This window comes from Zalophus californianus, chromosome 3, assembly GCF_009762305.2.
Source record: "Zalophus californianus isolate mZalCal1 chromosome 3, mZalCal1.pri.v2, whole genome shotgun sequence".
Taxonomy (NCBI): Eukaryota; Metazoa; Chordata; class Mammalia; order Carnivora; family Otariidae; genus Zalophus; species Zalophus californianus.
Window position 1 is genome coordinate 78723191 of NC_045597.1, and position 18972 is coordinate 78742162.

The window sequence follows — 18972 nt, forward strand, 5'->3', positions numbered from 1 at the left end:
TTCAGGAATATGCAGATTTTTCAGTTCCACGCCCCAACTTCTTCAGAGTTGGGATTACACTCTTAAGATCATGTCCATCAGAAAAGCAAACTACACAATTTAGGACAATTATTGTCCTAAGCCTAGCCCACTCATTCGTGCTTGCGCCTCGAGCCCGCAGCGCCCACTAAATACTGGCTTCCCCCTAGTGAATGACCCACTTTCCTCACGAAAAAGGTAGGACCTTCCTACACAATACGGGAACTATTTCATCTTCGACTGGGGAGGCCACTTTGGGTTCTGTTTCGACCGCTTCCCAGTCACCCGGCCTCCCTGAAAAAATTCTTCCGAGGCTCCGAGGTTTACGAGTGCAGCCACCACAAAACGTAGGCTGGAGGGGCCGGGCGGAGGCCGTCCAGATCTCGCGAGATACACGGCTGCGCGGGAGTTCTCGAGTCCGGCGTTCTGTGGTGGACTGCGCCGGACTCTGTGATGGGGCGCTTCCGCAAAGATGGCGGCCGCTGCGGCAAGAGGCGCTTGGCTGGCGGCCTGGGGCGGAAGACTGCGGCGTGGGATCGCTGCTGGTCGGCGAGCTTGGCCCGGCCCCGGCCCCTTGACCGTGGCAGTGGCCGGTGTGGCCCTGGCAGGCACAGGAGTGGCATGGTACCATGGCCGCATGAATGTCGTGGCACCCGAGGGCAGCCTCACCGTCTTAGCACAGGTACGGAACCTGTCCCTTTCGCCAGGCTAACCAAGCTCCTCCGTCCTCAGACTCCCGGTGGTGGAGCGGGCGGTCCCAGCTCCTCTTCCCGAGTCCAGGTAGGGGCACCGCTGCGGAAGACCCAGGACAGGTGGTAAGTGCTTCTTCCTCGACTCGGACCCCACCGCGCTCCCCGAGGGCATTCGAGGCCAGTGCAGCGACTGAGCCTTCGCCGGGAAAATCCCGCGAAAGCCGAACACAGGAAGCCCACGACAACAGATTTGCGGCGATGGGTGTGGGCGTGTCTTACTTCAACACTCTTAATTTGCGGATTTCTCGCTAAACGGTTTTGGTGAAGTGGTTCTCAGATCTGTAATTGGTGTGTGTCCAGTTTCCCCACCCGGACGTACCTTTGTTAACCTTTATAACTAAAGCCTTTACGACTGGTTCTTTGTATGGTATGATGAAGTTGTCCTAATAGATGACTTTTTTTATCATAAAAATGTCAATCATAAAAATTAGCCGGGTGATAATTTCCAGATTTTATGATCAGCTATAAGGACATGATTATAAACCTTAATGCTTCAGTGGACTATAAGCACTAAACAAAACACGTTTCTTTTAAAACTTCCATGTACTAAAGGTAAAAGTTACCTACTTAGATATAAAATTGTCAATTAAAGTATTTGAAAATTTGAAAGTACTACTTTTTAGGTACTTTATGGACTTTTCATTTTAACAAGTTTTAGTGTGTGCATTGTTTTGAAAATTAGAAGCAGTGTTCTGTTTGTTTTTACACTATACCTTTCTAATGAAAAACCCAAGGAACAATCAGATAACAATGAAAGAGAGGAAAACAGGCCTTGAGAATTAAAGTTAAGCATTGACAAATGATATATTTACTTGTATTAAATTAAGGTGCCACATAGATAATACATGTAATAACTCTTTCCCATCCTCTTACCATTTCTGATCATAGGTGAAGGATCTGTCTTGTGGTATTTTATAGGATTTTCATTCTTCTGGTGCCAAGGATTCAAGTTATTCATCATTGGTTTCTCTCTTCTCTCAGCCTCTTAATTCATCCTGTTTAGGACCCTTTGGCTAATCATCCCAAGTATATCACATAATGTACCCTTCTTTAGAAACCATTAGTGCCTCATTCGGCCTAGGATAAAATCCACATTTAAAAATTTTGTCATTCAGAGCCTTTTGTAGTAACACTCCAACCTATCACAACTCATATATACCTTCCAATCAAAGTGATTCACCCAGAACATGACTTCAGTTTTATCCCCTCAGCAATTTGTAGATTCTGATTTCAGTTAATCTGTCTCATTGTTTTTTTCTGGCCCACTTCTAGCCTACTTGTGTTTTAAATTCCTGACATGACATTAAAAACTTTACACCAGTATATTTGAATTCTCTCCAGCTCTCTCCCCTCCCCCAACCTGTAGTACTTTCAGCCTAGAAACCATTTTATTATCCATTGGTTTTTTGGTGGTGGTGGGGGGGTTGTTTGTTTGTTTTTTGAGAGAGAGCAGGCATACATGAGCTGGGTGAAGGGGAGAAAGAGAATCTTAAGCAGACTCCACACCCAGCGAGGAGCCCTGGGCTCAGTCTCACTTACCTGAGATCAGGACGTGAGGCAACTCACTAGTCGATAGCTTAACTGACTGAGCTACCAAGTCACCCCCCATTTTATTACCATTTTTTAACAAAGTCTTTTGACACAGCATCTGCTGTTGGACCAGTTCAAAACAGTGGTTCTCATCCTTCTACCACCATAGTAGACTTGAAGATGACCATACATTCCTCTCAGCAGCAGTGGCTTAGTACAGCAAGCATTGAGGGGCATATAGTTTGAAACCTCTACCACCATCTCGGCGATTCTGGTAATACTTCCCTAAAAGGAGGCCTGTTAATCCCTCTACCACAACCACCACTTTGGAGTCATGTGTGCATAGTTGAGAATCACTGACAGATACATACCATCTCTTGATACAGGTTTATATATTGGTATAGTTATTTTACTTAGTATTGCAAGGTGGTAGAATCTTCCTGATATAGATTTTTAATAATAGTAATAATGACCTTCATTTTCAGTCATCACACCAGGTCAGTTTTCCAGTAAAAATAGGGAATTTATGATCCTTGAATCCTACACTTTCATGGTTCCGTTGTGACCAACAGCTTGCATTTGTGAGGATCAATCAGAAACTAAGAGTAGAAATCAAGGTCATAAAACAGCAAATAAATTAGTTTCCCTTCTTTCTTTCCCTCCCTCCACAGTTATTGAAGTGCCTACTCTCTGCCAGGCAGTATGCAAAGAGTGGAGATTCGAAATACAGTTCAAATGCTTATGGTTTAATGGGGGAGGGCAATTTTAATACAGGTTGGTAAATGCTGTGGTAAGGGTAAGTTCTGGGTGCTATGGGAACACAGTGGAAGAGCACCTAACAGTCTTGGTTTCCTGAAGTAATGATAGGTAAATAGACACTTATAGGATGATGGAGAGTTTGCTGGGCAAAGAGAATGGGAAGAATATTACAAACAAAGAGTATATTGCAGAGTTCTGAAGATAAGAGTTTGACTCAGTAGAGTGTGAGCTGCAAAAGATGAGGTTCAAAACTGGGGATGAGTGGTGGCAAAGAATCATCAAGAAGTGCCCCTTAAGGGGCGCCTGGGTGGCTCAGTCGTTAAGCGTCTGCCTTCGGCTCAGGTCATGATCCCAGGATCCTGGGATCGAGCCCTGCATCGGGCTCCCTGCTCAGGAGGAAGCCTGCTTCTCCCTCTCCCACTCCCCCTACTTGTGTTCCCTCTCTCGCTGTGTGTCTCTCTGTCAAATAAATAAATAAATAAATCTTAAAAAAAAAAAGTACCCCTTAAGCCATATGACAGAAATTTTTATCTTGAGGATAACAGGGGGACATTGTAGGGGCTATTAACCTTCCTATACCCCAAAAGATCCAGACATAGAATTCAGGGAGTCTGTGAACTTAAATAAAAAAAGATTACTTTCTTTTTTATTAACCTATAATTTACCATTTTCTTCAGTTATGAATTTTCTTCAGTTATGCCACTATATAATGTTATTTAATGCATAAAGAATTACAGATATTTCTATATCACAAATTTAGCTTTGACCTTTGGAAAGAGTATCGAGACTTCAGTGAAGAGAATGAATTGAAAACTGGATGAGGGAGCTATTGTAATAATTCCAGAGAAAGATGATGTTGGCTAAATTAGTGGATGAATTTGAAAGACATTTAGAAGATAAGTTTGCAAAGAATCTTGAGTTGCAGATGTTATATAAAATATGATAGTGTTTTGCAACAAAACATTTTATCCTACAGATCCTTAGAGAATTTGCTTTGGAGCACATGAGCGTATTAGTTACTTTTTTGTAAACTGCTTCTTCTGAAACACTTAAGAATATTTGAAAACCATTCTAAGATTTTACTATTACCCCCTTTGCAATATTATTTTAATTGATTCTGGCATAGTAAAATCAGATAAGAAATGTTGGAAAGGGAAAGACAAAAAGTATTATATTATTCCAGTCCATTCTTCTATAAAAGGGTAGCTGCATTGTTCATAAATAGTGATTTAGGGGCACCTGAGTGGCTCAGTCAGTGAAGCGTCTGACTTTAGCTTGGATGGAGCCCCGTGTTGGGCTCCCTGCTCAGCTGGGAGTCTACTTCTCCTTCTCCTTCTGCCCCTCCCCTGCTAGTACGCTTGCTTGCTCGCTCTCAGTCTCTCTCTCAAATAAATAAAATCTTATAAAAAAATTATGTTTAAAAACATAAGGCTATTTCAGTGGTGAAAGCAGTTAGGAGCTAGAGTTTTAGAGTTGGAATGGCAAAATTATTTTCTTCCTGCAGGTATTTCAGTAGCAAAAGTTTTAGAGCTATTATCGTATTTTGTTTTCACAAGCTAGAAATAATATATTGATAAACTGCAACTGATGAAAACAAACAAATTTCCATAGCACTAAGTAAATCTTGAGTGCCATGTCAGATCAGACTAACTATAAACCTTTTTTGAACCATGGGTATTATAAATCATTGTAATAATAAGACCTGAAACTGGGGGGGGTGGGAGGGGGAGTAAAGAAAAAGCTATAAAGCCAAAATAAAATGCATTATTCACAGTTGACAAAACAGTAATAGTATTTTATTTGTGTTGTTTGTTAATTGTATCAGTGTTTCATTTATTCTCTAAATGTTTGTGTTTTTTACCTTATCTTAATTTTCAGATTATTTATGTGATATTGGATACTATATGTCTCCCAGACTTCATAATAGGATTTTTTTGGTTTGCTTTGAATGAAAAATTTAAGAATCATATTTAAAAAGTGAAATTATTGGGACTCCTGGTGGCTCAGTTGGTTGAACGTCTGACTCTTGATTTTGGCTCAGGTCATGATCTCAGGGTTCTGAGATCGAACCCCTCATTGGTCTCCACACTCAGTGGGGAGTCTGCTGGAGATTCTGTCCCTGCCCCTCTACCACCACCCCCCATCCCCTGCATGCTCACATGCATGGGCTTTCTCTCTCTCTCTCTCGAATGAGTAAATAAATCTTTTTTAAAAAGTAAAATTAATTTTGTATAACCTAGTCTGTAAAACTGTATAAATGTTTATTCTAAATAAATTTAAATATCTTATCATATAGTTTCCTAGGTATTAGATTTCCTTTGATATGTTTATTTGTATATATTTATAAATCTTTGAACTTTTCCCCAATAACAATCAGTTTTTTCTTTCATAGGACTTACTACTCTCTGAAGTTATTTTATCTATTTGTTTATTTTGCCTTCTCCCACTAGAATGGTCTCTTGGTCTTTTTCATCTCTGTATATTTACAGTCATGTGATGGCACATAATAAATGTTTATTCAAAGAGTAAATGAATGAACTGCACTATATGACAAAATGACCTTGTCTAACTTTTGTTTGATTGGCGTTTATAGAAATGTTAGACAAGCAGTATCCAAAAATGGTTAGAATCAGCTAAGTTACTAAATGTTCTATATATACTCAATTACACACTCCAAGTCATAAAGATATGTTCCCATATCATCCCATATTCCCAGTAGAAAATAAAAGTAAATAGGAAACCTTGCTCTTTTCTGCTGTATCCCAAGGGCCTGGAAAAGAGTCTTGTGCATAGTAGGTATGGTAAATATTTATTGAATGGTTGAATAAATTGATGGAATTTATAATGTAATAATAATAGGTATATCTTTCAGAAATGTTAAGATGCGTCCATTTCACCTATTAACGTGTATGAGATTTCATTTTCAATTCACATTATTAGCATTTATGTTTGTCTTCATATAACAAGCTTTTGTCCTCTGCTATTGTATTAAAATATCAAAATTAATTTTAGAATTTAAATAAAGTTAATTTCATTTTCTTTTTTTTTAAGATTTTATTTATTTATTTATTTGACAGAGAGAAACACAGTGAGAGAGGGAACACAAACAGGGGGAGTGGGAGAGGGAGAAGCAGGCTTCCCACCAAGCAGGGAACCCTATGCAGGACCGGATCCCAGGACCCTGGGATCATGACCTGAGCCAAAGGCAGACGCTTAACGACTGAGCCACCCAGGTGCCCTGAGTTAATTGCATTTTCATTCCAGTTACTGAGATGCTTCAACTTGTAAACCTCAAGCCAATTAAATTGTTTTTAAATTTGGAAATAATCCTGACATATGGTGAAAACTAACCATAAAAATAAAAACTATATTTGGTATGGTGATATTATATTCTGATATTATATTTTGATATTATAGTTAAATGTATACATTGTATATATAATATTTATTACACTGAAGATGTAAATATAACAAGATCTGTACCTTAACAATTGGTTAAAATTCTTCTTAGAGAGAGAGTGGTTTTGGTTTACTTACTAAGTTTTTCTGGTAGAGAGTAAGCCCCTTAGGAGCCTAAATGTGGCTGGCTCAAGGCTTCAGGGGTGAGGGAAGGCTGCTTTGCATAATGGAGGCAGAAGAATTTGGAGCACATAAGGAAATCTGGGTATAGAAATGAAAAGGAGAAGGAAGACTGAATTGAAAAGACTGGATTCTCTGTAATTTTTTGATCTTCCATCGCCTATCCAGTCTTTAGTAAAGTCTAGTATATTCACAGATGTTCAGTTACACAAAGTTCTTGTGGTTTAAGCAGAGGTAGCACTGGATGAAAGTGATACCCAAAAGAGAAGGCAAGGAAAATATAAGTTCCTCCCATTCCTGCATTTTTAGTAGCACTCCCAGAAGGATTTTTTTTTTTTTATCTTTCAGCTTTATTGAGATATAATTGACATAAAAATTCGTATTTAAAGTGTACAACTTGAGGGGTGCCTGGGTGGCTCAGTCGGTTAAGCATTTGATTCTTGATTTCGGCTCGTCATGATCTCAGGGTCCTGGGATTGAGCCCCCCGCCCCCAGGTTCCACACTCAGAAGGGAGTCTGGAAAAAGATTCTCTTTCTCCCTCTCCCTTTGCCTTTCCCCCTACCATGCATGTGCATTCTCTCTCTAAAATAAATCTTTTAAAAATTTTTTTTTAATTTAAAAATATTTTTTAAGTATACAGCTTGATTTTTTTTAGACATTGGGAGATAAACATCATATCAAGTTAATTATATCCATCACCTCACCTAGTTATCATTGAGTGCATGTTTGTGTGTGGTGAGAACACTTAAAGATTTACCCTCTTAACAAATTTCTGGTATGTAACAACAGCATTGTTAACTGTAGTCACCATGCTGTATGTTTAATCTCTAGGATTTACCTTGCATAACTGAAACTTTTACCCTTTGACCAACATCTTCCCATTTCCCCCAACTTTGAGCATCCACCATTCTGCTGTGTTCTTCTATTAGTTCGACTATTTTAGATTTCACAGATAAGTGAGATTATGTAGCATTTGGCTTATTTCACTTAGCGTTATGTCCTCCATGTTCATCCATATTGTTGCACATGGCAAGATTTCCTTTTTCAAGGCTGAATAATATTTGTGTGTGTCTGTGTGTGTGCACATGCACACCACATCTATTCAGCCATTGATGGATAGTTGGCTATTGTAAATAATGTTGCAATGAATGTGGGAGTGCAAATATCTCTTTGCAATACTGATTTCATTTCCTTCAAATATATACCCAGAAGTAGTATTGCTGGATCATGGTAATTCTATTTTTAATTTTCTGAGGAACCTCTGTACTGTTTTTCACAGGGGCTGTACCAGTTTACATTCCCAGCCAACAGTATAGAAGGGTTTTCTTTTCTTCACATTCTCTCCGGTATTTGTTATCTTTTGTCTTTTTGATAATTGCTGTCCTGACAGGTATGAAGTGATATCTCATTGTGGTTTTGATTTGCATTTTCCTGATGATTAGTGATGTTGAGCACCTTTTCATATACCTATTGGTCTTTTGTATGTCCTCTTTTCAAAAATGTCTATTCAGGTCCTTTGCCCATTTTTTAATGTGGGTATTTTATTTCTATGGCCATTTAGTTGTTTGAGTTCCTTATATATTTTGGATATTAATGCCTTATCAGATGTATGGGCTTGCAAATATTTTCTCCCAATCTGTAGGTTGTTTTTTACTCTGTACTTTCCTTTGCTCTACATAAGCTTTTTATAAAAGTTTGATGCAATTCATGTGATTTTTGCTTTTGTTGCTTGTGCTTTTGGTCACATATTCAGAAAATCATCATGCAGATCTCTGTCAAGAAGGTTTTCCCCAGTGTTTTCCTCCAGTAGTTCTACTGTTTTGGATCTAACATTTAAGTCTTTAATCCGCTTTAGTTAATTTTCCTATGTGGTGTGAGATAAAGATCCAATTTCATTTTTCTACATATGGATATCCAATTTTCTTCATACCGTTTGTTGAAGAGACTGTCCTTTCCCCATTGTGTAGTCATATTTCTGGGCTCTCTTCTGTTCCATATGTCTGTTTTTATATGAGTACTGCACTTTTTTGATTACTGTGCTGTGTGTATTTTGAAATCAGGAAGTGTGATGCCCCAGGTTTGTTCTTCTTGCTCAAGATTGGGCTAACTTTTCAGGATCTTTGTAGTTCCATATGAATTTTAGGATTGTTTTTTTCCATTTCTGTAAGGAATGCCATTGGGATATTGAAGGGGAATGCCTGCCTTAAATCTTTAAATCACTTGGGCAGTATGGACATTTTAACAATATTAGTTCCTGGAATGGTTTTGAACAGTTATGGATTATGAAATGAAAGGTAGGATTTATCCCTGTCAGGGTCCAGTCAGGAGACAGAAGCGTAAAACAATAATTTGAATGGGGAAGTTTAATATAAAGAATTATCTAGTAAAGGTGGTTGACTTCTAAAGGAGTAAAGGACTTTAAGGGGTCCAGAAGTAGCAGGTGCCAAAAAGCAGCCAGTATCTGTAAGTGAAAGTAGAATAGATAGTGAAGGTACTAAGGACTTGGGAAAGCTCCTCCAACCCCGAAGCTGAGATTTAGCCTTTTTGAAGATGGCTTGGTTACCACAGAAATATAACTATGCTGTTGGTAGCTCTGAGATGGTACAGGCCAGAACTAGCCAGAAGAAGCTTGTCATTGCTGGTAGGTGTGTCGGAGCTGGAACTGGTCTATAGAATCATCCCAGTGAATGGGAGAATATGGCCTCAGGGCATGGCCAGAGCTGCTGCAGAAGTGGCACCTGGAGCTGCTCATAAGAGGTGACCTGGTGTGTTGGAAGCTGCCTGCAGAGCTGTTCGGAACCTGGCTCCAGCGCTGAATAAAAAAGGCAGAAGTGCCTTCCTGCCTGTTTTCTTGCAGTGTCACTCCAGTGCCCTCTATTGACAGAGGCTAAAATTGTTATAGTTGACAAAGAAGAGAAGTCTGCAGGGGGTTCAGATTCAGTATCACAAAGCAGGACAAAAGAGGGTAGATTAGGAGCTGAGACAGTTGATGACTTATACTGAGTTCAGGAGTGTTTGGCCTGGGCTTCAGCAGGAAAAACTCCAGCTGACCACTTGTTGCAAAGGGTACTGACTGGATTTCTTATTGGCATTATATGCAGTGCCAAGGATATGTGTGGGCACTTGATAGAGTCCCCTTATACTTTGTGTTTCTTCAGTTATTTGTTATTGAGGAATAAAAGAACTCAACAAAATGAGCTTTTCTTTCATATTGTCTCTCTAGTGCTAAACTTAGGGCTTGGCACTTAGATAGTATTTATTAAATGTTTTTTGGATGTACACCCTCCATCAGAGATTTCTCATGGAATTTATTATTATTGCTTTTTATAGAATTCCTGATATGGTACAGTAATTGAGGTTCCGAATATTTTCATTGTTGGGAAAAAATTAAAAAGAAGGTTATAAACATTGTTGAAGTTGTCATTTTTGTATTATTGAGACAGATAATGTTAATGATGACAGGAAAATTAGTGAGGTCAGTGTGATCGTTAATCTTGTGTTAACTTGGCAAGTCTGTGGTACCCAGTTTGCTTAAGCAGTCTAGATATCTGTGAAGGTTTTTTTTAGATGTGACTGGGGGCTTGAACTCATGACTCTGAAATCGAGACCTGAGGTGAGATCAAGCTTCACGACTGAGCCACCCTGGTGCCAAGAGATGTGATTAACATTTAAATCACCAGACTTAAGTAAAGCAGATTACTCTCCATAGTGTGGATGGGTGTAATCCAATCAGTGGACAGCCTTAAGAGCAAAGCCGAGGTTTCCTGAGGAAGAATTTGGTCTCTGGAGGCAACATAGAAACTTTGCCTGAATTTAGGACTCTTACCAGAAATTCCAGCCTGCCCCACAGGTTTTGGATTTGCTGTCCCCCTCAGTCCCATGAGCCAATTCCTTAAAATAAATCTCTTCTCCCTCTGTCTTTCTTTCTACCTTTGTACGTATAGGATATAGGAATATCTTATTGGTCCCATTTCTCTGGAGAACCCTGACTAATAACAGATTTTGGTACTGGGAATTAGTATGCTGCTGTAATAAATACTAAAACTGTGGAAGTGGCTTTGGAATTGGTTAATGTATAGAGGCAGGAAGAGTTGAGGCACATGATAGAAATGGTCTATATTGCCTTGAAGAGACTGTTGCTACAAATATGAATGTTACAGGTGCTTCTGGTGAGGCCTCAGATGGAAATGAGCAACATGGTAATGGAAACCAAAGGAAAGGCAGTTCTTGTGATAAAGTGGCAGGGCACTTGGCTAAATTGTGCTCTACTATTTGGGGGAAGGTATAGCTTGTGAGTGATAAAATTGGATATTTAGTTGAGGAGATTTCTAAGCAAAATGTTTAAGTCATGGTTCAGTTTCTCGTAGCTATACATAGTAAAATTTGAGAGGAGGGAGAGAAATTAAAGAAGGAATTATTACACAAAAGAACCAGAACTTGAAGATTTGGAAAATTATTAGCCTGGCTGTATTGTAAAACAATGAGAAGGATGCTGTGCAGAGAAGATTAAGGGTGTGGCTAGACAACCATTTGCTAAAGAGATTAGGAGTGTGACTCCTGAATCCAGTCCACCATCTCAGCAAAAAAGCTGCTAGGGTTAGACTGAAGGGGGCAGAGAAGGGATGAAATGAAGGAAGGACTTCTTGAGTTCTACAGGCAAGAAATGGGCTGGTAGAGCTGTCTAGTCACGAACATGTTATCTTTCCAGAGAGGAGAAGAATAACTTAAGGAGGGGTGCCTGGGTGGCTCTGTTGGTTAAGTGTCCAACTTTTGATTTCAGCTCAGGTCATGATCTCAGGGTCCTGAGATGGAGCCAGAATGCTCAGCAAAGAGCCTGCTTGAGAATTTCTCTCCCTCCCTCTCTGCCCTCTACCTCGACCCTTTCATGGGCACTCTCTCTCTTTGTCAAATAAATCAATTAAGTCCTTCAGAAAAAGAGAGAGAGACAGACAGAGAGACTAACATTGGGAGTACAAAGCACCTAGCCACAGAGGATTATTCTCAAATAAAATCTGATTTGCCCTAAATTTCAGACATGCTTTGGACCCATGACCCTCTTTTTTTCTTCCAGTTTCTGTCTTTTGAAATGGGAAGGTCTGTCCTGTACATGTTCTATCACTGTGTTTTGAAAACAGGTAACTTGTCTAGTTTCATTGGTTTACAGAAGGAGTAGACTTTCACCCCAGGATAAGTCATACTCTGAATCTTACCCGGAAGTGATTACGAGAATTTATATGCTGAGATTTGGGACTTAGTTGATGGTATTTAGATGAGACGTTGGACTTAAAGTTGCTGCTGGGATGATTAGGACTTTGGAGGATGTTGGGATGGGATGAGTACATTTTGCATGTGAAAGCAGATGAATTTGAGGGGGGGCCAGAAGGTAGACTCTTGAGTTGTGCTCCCCCAAAATTTGTATGTTGAAGTCCCGCCCTCTACTATCTCAGACTGTGACCTTATTTGGAAATAGGATCATTGCAGATTTAATTAGTTAAAAAATTTCTTTAAAGATTTTATTTATTTGACAGAGAGACAGCAAGAGAGGGAACACAAGCAGGGGGAGTGGGAGAGGGAGAAACAGGCTTCCCGCTGAGCAGAGAGCCCGTTGTGGAGCTCAGTCCCAGATCAGGACCTGAGCCGAAGGCAGACGCTTAACTACTGAGCTACCCAGGTGCCCCTTAATTAGTTAAAATTAAGGAGGGATCATATTGGAGTAGGTTGGACCCCTGATACAGGATGACTGGTGTCCTTATTAAAAAGGGAAATTTAGATGCACACAAAGGGAGAACGCCATGTGAAAACTGGAGTTATGCTGCCACAAGCTGGAGAACTGCCAGAAACTAGGAAAGGGGACTGGAGCAGATTGTTCTCTCATGCCTTGAAAGGGAACATGCCCTTATGGGCACCTCAGTCTCAGACTTCGGGCCTCCATACCTGTGAGAATAAATTTGTTATTTAAACCACTCAGTTTGTGGTACTTTGTTACAGGAGCCCTAGGAAGTGAATGCAGTTAATATTTGGTATGGGTCTAAGAGCAGTGGTTTCTCGCTGTGTTCTATCAGAGAGACTTCTCAAGATTCAGAAGAAAATCAAATGGGCAGCCTTTGAGCGATCCCTTATATCGTTTTATATGTAGAAATTAGGACTCTGCTACTACAACTTGAAAACAATCTTATATTTTTAAACTAGTCATCTTTTTAGAGTTCAGCACACATCAGGTATTATAATGCCTTTGAATTTTCCAGTAAACCTTATATTTTCAATGAGAAAATTTAGTAAATTACCAATATGAAAACTGGTCTTATGGTGACCAAAAATTGTTGCACTTCAGAAAATACACATTTTAAAACCATACTATAAGGAATTTATAATTTCAAGATTTATGAAAAATGTGGCTTGATGTGTGGGAGAATCACCTTGATCTTCTAAAGGGGGGAAGTTATGTAAATTGAGGTAATGTGTTATTTTCTGGGTAAATAAAATTGCTTTCTTATGTAATTATGATTATGATTTAGTTGTCAGGTCTGATGTGAATGATTTCTCATCTAATCTTTATTGACATTTCATGAATGTATTTTCCTTTCTCTTGATGTCTTAATTGGCTTGCTTTTATTTGAGTAAAAAGAAATTAGAGGAAAAAACACCTTTAAGATGTATTCATATAAATATCTTGCATACGTGATAAAATACCTCACACATGAACATATCTTAGAAGTAATGTGTGTTTGTTGATGTGATTTTTGTCTTTAAATCCCATTTAATGACCTTCTTGACCTATAATTCTAAACTGATATTTTGCCTTTTAATCCTACCTCACCTTAGAATTATGACTGAGCATTTTTAATGGGTTTAAGATGGACTGCAGCAATATTAATCATTTAGCAACTTGCATTACAAAACAGCATTAGCTCGTAGAAACTTTTAATGTTCTCAGAACAGCCTGGTTTTTCATGCCTTTAATTTTTACATTTTGACATCTATGATAATTGTCAGTTTGTTTTTATCAGTTCCTGCTGATCAGTAGGAATTCCCTCCTTCTGACCATCCTAATTCTATCCATGGAGATGATCTCCTTGAAGCCTACTTTAGTATCTCCTTTCTTAAACTTTTCATAATATTTTTGTTTGTGCCATCAATTAGCATTTGCATTTTCTTATGAGCAAATCTAATATCTGGTCTCTCTAACAACATTATTAGCCTTTAAGCTCAGAAACTATTTTTTATATTCCGACCCATATCATTTTAATTTGTTAAAATATCAAGTAACTTAGGGGCGCCTGGGTGGCTCAGTCGTTAAGCGTCTGCCTTTGGCTCAGGTTGTGATCCCAGGGTCCTGGGATTGAGCACCGCCATTGGGCTCCCTGCTCCGCGGGAAGCCTGCTTCTCCCTCTCCCACTCCCCCTGCTTGTGTTCCCTCTCTCGCTGTGTCTCTTTCTGTCAAATAAATAAATAAAATCTTTTAAAAAAATCAAGTAACTTAAAAAATCCTTATTAAAGTGAAATTAATTATATAGAGTATCACAGCACTCCCATATTTCTATTTCACTCCTTCTAGGGCACTTTTTTTTTTTAACATATTAACATATCTAAAATCAGGATACGTCTTAAAGTCAGTGGTATTTTATAATCCCTCTTAGCCAGGTGGCAGTCATGACCTAGTTGTCATTGCCCGCTACTGTGAGAATTTGTCCACATTTTTATCACTTAAATTGAGATACATGCATTGTTTGATAAAACCTTAGTCTTTAGAAGAAGAGAAATCATGGGCATAGAAATACCTCTCAAAGAAACAGGAAAAACAGTTTCCCTGAGATCAGAAAGTGATGCTTAGGGCAGGAAAAAGAAAGGCAGAACAGGCTAAGAGTGGTTAGAAAAAGATGCTGTTTTGTCACTGTGGTCAAATCATGGTAGACTTAACATAATTTGAGAATTAAGAATTAGTATTAAAGGGTCTTTCTAAATAGGTATCAAGACTGCCTTAAAAGTCTTCATTTTTATATTTCACTTATTTTTATAAACTACCTAGAATTTAGAATTGAGACTTTTTTTCCTTGAGGAAAAAAACATGGCAGAGCATCATGTTTCATTCACTGTCTCAGTCTCACATTAAAGCTTTGTTGATATGTTTACATTAATTTTCATATAATTATTTCTATAGTTAATTCTGTTGTAGAAATTATAAATGTCAAATTTGATATCACTTAATACATTTGATTTAGTATGCCTTTATGTTGGGAGAAAGCAAAATGCTTCCAACAGTACAATTCTAAGTCTGGCTTCTTTGAATCTATCAAAAAAAAATTAAGATCCGGGACTTACTGAAATTCCATTCACCTTAAGCCCACATTTAGTTATTAATATCTTACTATAAGGTGGCTGACATAGGTGAAGATGACCAAAAGGCACCATCTTCCAGTTATAAAAAGAAGTCCTGGGGATGTAACATACATCATGGTGACTGTAGTTAATAATACTGTATTGTATGTCTGAAGGTTGTTAAGGGAGTAGATCTTAAAAGGTCTCATCACAAGGGAAAAACATTGTAACTGTGTGATGATGGATGATAACTAGACTCGTGGTCATTTCACAATGTGTACACATATCGAATTATTATCTTGTACACCTGAAATTAATATAATGTTATATGTCAGTTGTATCTCAATTTTTAAAAAACATCTTACTATACAACCACCATTCTAAAGTACTTATACATAACTTTTAGCTTTTATTATCATTTTACTAACAATACTTAGCAGTCCCTGGCTCGTAGTAGGTATTTAATTTTTGAATAAGTGAGTAAGTGAATGAACAAATGAATGAATGGGTAGAGTGCTCAACTAAAGCTGTGTTTAAATGGCTAAAATCCATTGAAAAATCGTGTGCCTTTCCTCCAAGCTTCAGTCCATCTATATTGTTCTGAGGCTTGTTTGCAGTTTTAAAGCCCTTTGACCGTCTCACTGAGCAGAAGCTAGTTACCTTGCAGAATGTCCCTAAATTTAGATTTGACTGATGTTTCCTCATGATTTATGCATTTTTGTTAAGAATAACGGTAAAGCTATGCTGTGTTCTTCTCAATGTATCATATTAAGGAGGCATATGATATAAATTGCTACTGATGATATTAACTTTTATCATTTGGTTGGTAAGATGGTATCTGCCGGGTTTCTCCATTGTAAAGTTAATTAATGTGTATTTTATACTCATTAATTATCATTTGTGGGGACATACTTTGAGGCTTCGTTAGGTTTTCTCTTCTCCACTGTTTATTAATTAAAGATTTTGTTTTTTAAAGTTATTTTGACAGAGAGAGAGAGAGTGCGTACAAGCAGGGGGAGCTGCAGGCAGAGGGAGAGGGAGAAGCAGGCTCCCCGCTGAACAGGGAGCCTGATGTGGGGTTCGATCCCAGGACCCTGGCAGACACTCAACCATCTGAGCCACCCAGGCGCCCTCCACTGTTTATTCATTCATTCATTCATTCATTCATAACTGTTTGGATTCAGGGGTTCCTACTTTATTCACGGTGTTTCAATCTATGACCATCATAATTCACAGATGGTCCCCAACCTATGGTGGTTGATTTACAATTTTTAGACTTTACAGTGGTGCAAAAGTGATGCCCAGTCAGTGGAAATGATACTTTGAATTTTGGCCTTTTCCCAGGCTAGCGATGTTGGGCTATGACAATAAGCTGCACCTCCCAGTCAGGCACACAATCACAAGGGTTAACAGCTGATAGACTTAAAACCACTCTGCACCTATACAACTATTATATTTGTCAGTTTCAATTACATGAGCTATTCAATACAATATAAAATTGGCTTTGTGTTCAATGATTTTGCCCAACTGTAGGCTAATGTCAGTGTTCTGAGCACGTTTAAGGTAGGCTCGCTAAGCTGTGATGTTCAGTAGGTTAGGTCTCTTGGATGCATTTTTGACTTAGGATATTTTCAGCTCACTGTGGATTTTTTGGGGACGCAACCCCATCATAACTCGAGGAAGATCTGTATTTGAGTAATAGATCTCCCTGTATGTAATCGGTCTCCTGAAAGCTGTGCCTTGGACATGCCAAGCCCCACTCCCCTCACCCCTGGCAAAGGAGAAGGAGGAAGAGAGGTCCTGCAGCCAATTCTTGATTAATTGTTCTAAAAAAAAAGTGGACTTTTAGCATAAGTAACACAAAACAACAACTTGCCTAGGATATAATAAGTGATAGTTTCTGAAATGTCAGAAGGAAAGAGGGAAGAGGATGCCTGGAAAAGCAACTTCTAGGAAGTTGAAAGTAGGCATCTTCCCCCACTGACTTTAATCCTGTCATAGTTGTTTGTTTTAACTGCATTAGAATGTTTATGCTGAGCTTGATGCTGAGAGGATTTTAAATGGCTTAGAAAAGTGCTATTGTGGGCAATAATTTTTAAATGGAAAGAAAAATAGCATACAGATGAAGTTATAGAAAAGATTAAAATAATGCTATAAGATCTTGTGTTACATTTGATGTTAATCATAAATTTGATCTTAAATTTAGCAACAAGTTCAAAGAGGAGAACAGGCTAGTTATATGCTTCATAGTAGTCGGTTGCTTAGAAACAACTAAATCTGGGAATAAAACAGTTATTTTCTACTGTTTCATAAAGAGGATACTGTAGCATCATTATGGTTAGAAGTATAGCAAGAAGTTTCATATGGCAGTTTTTTATAATCTCAAAGTGGGACGTTTGCATAACCAAAAAATACTAGGGAAGTGGCAAAATGCTTACCATTACAGTATAGTCCTGAGAAAACCGTTCAAGGAGCGGGTGCCCACTTAAGTCTGTTGCTGCTGAGATGGTGAGAACAGAAAGTTGGGCTTTGGGTGTGGCAGTAGGGAAGGTGTTGGTGACCTTGACAAGAGGAATTTCAGTGAAATACTGGGGACAGAAATTTAATTGGAATGTGTTGAGAGATGGTGAAGTAAGGAAGCAAAAAATATGAATAGATAGTTCATTCTACAAGTGTTACTGTAGAGGATATTCAAGAAGACACAAGATATGAAACCAAAGTAAGGTTTTGTTTTTAAAATGTAAGACAATAGAAGACATTTGCTGATAAAATGATGTAATAAAGAGACAAAAATTGTTACAGATCTGTGAGGGGGTAATTATAGGTTGAAGTCTTTGAGAAAGGAAGTTATATGGAGTCAAGACCTCAGGTAGAAAGGTTGGACTTTTGACAGTAAAAAGGATTCTTCTTCTGTTGTAACAGGAGTGAAAGCAAAGGGTTTGGTTAGTCCCAGAAGCTGGCTATAGACCTAATTCCACACTTTCCTTCTATTAAAAAACAAACAGGCAGAAAGAGCCTGGTTGTGAACTGCTCTGGAAAAATGGGCCATGTCAGAGGAATCTATAAAGATTGCCACTAGAGAGAAAAACCCATAAAGATAGTGGGAAGGGAATAACAGAGTTCATGAAGAATGAGAGCTTAGAAACAACAGTTACAATGATTATAGGACTAATTACCATAAAATTCTAATGGCTTTGTTTTGGTGAGTTTTTCCAGTGTTGCTTAAAAGTATCATAAGTTATTTTGAAGAAAAATTTGTACTATGAGTTTAATATAAGTAATATACTGTACCATGGTATTACATTTTAGAATATTTAAAGTCTAAAGTAGTAAGAGAACACCAAGGTTGGTTTATTTTCCTCTGGTAATATTTAAATTCACATTTGAACTCATATTTTATATTTTGTGGGTACGACCCGACTTAAACAAATGGTCAGAAATTTTAGATAAATAAAAGCAAGGAATGTGGATCATTGTGTTTAAACTGCCAAATATATTAATTGGGACGTGAATTTGCAAATTTCATTAAATGTAATGCATTTCTGTTATATATCAATGAATAATTTAAAAACCCCAATCATGTAATTAAAACAGTGGAGCTATTTTAATTTGCTGTGACAACCCTATACAATTCATAAAATTAAATTGGTGTTGCTTTCTTTTATTCCAGGTTGTCTGACTATATTTGTGGTGATTATTTTTGTGAAAAGAGGGTAAAGGACATTAATAATACCATTAGCAATGGGTAAAACATGAACTTACTGGAGTATACTTGGAGTGTATATGTGTGCAGTGCATTGGGTTTAATGATAGTACCTTTAAAATTGATATGCCAAGGGCAGTAAACTTTACAGCAACATTCAGAAGTTTAATAACCATGAAACGCTGAAAGGCCAGTGAAGACTAAAGCTTTCTTTAGTCAACAGTAAAGCAAGAATGCAAAGACGTTTTTATTCTTTATTGCCTCAGGTAAAAATGTCTCTAGAAACAGATAAATGATGACAAAGCTTTGATGTT

At 38.2% G+C, this 18972-nt stretch overlaps 1 protein-coding gene across 2 annotated transcripts in view; it reads left to right on the forward strand.

Moving 5' to 3' along the window:
• Positions 1-464: 464 nt before the first annotated feature.
• MICU2 (mitochondrial calcium uptake 2) overlaps positions 465-18972 on the forward strand; it is a 173599-nt gene continuing 155091 nt past the window's right edge. The window contains exon 1 of one of the 2 annotated variants that reach the window (XM_027590155.2): positions 465-700. In XM_027590155.2, coding sequence (XP_027445956.1) covers positions 491-700 — 210 coding nt within the window. In that variant the 5' untranslated portion in view covers positions 465-490. The remainder of the gene's footprint in view (positions 701-18972) is intronic. The other variant, XM_027590156.2, reaches the window with a different exon arrangement.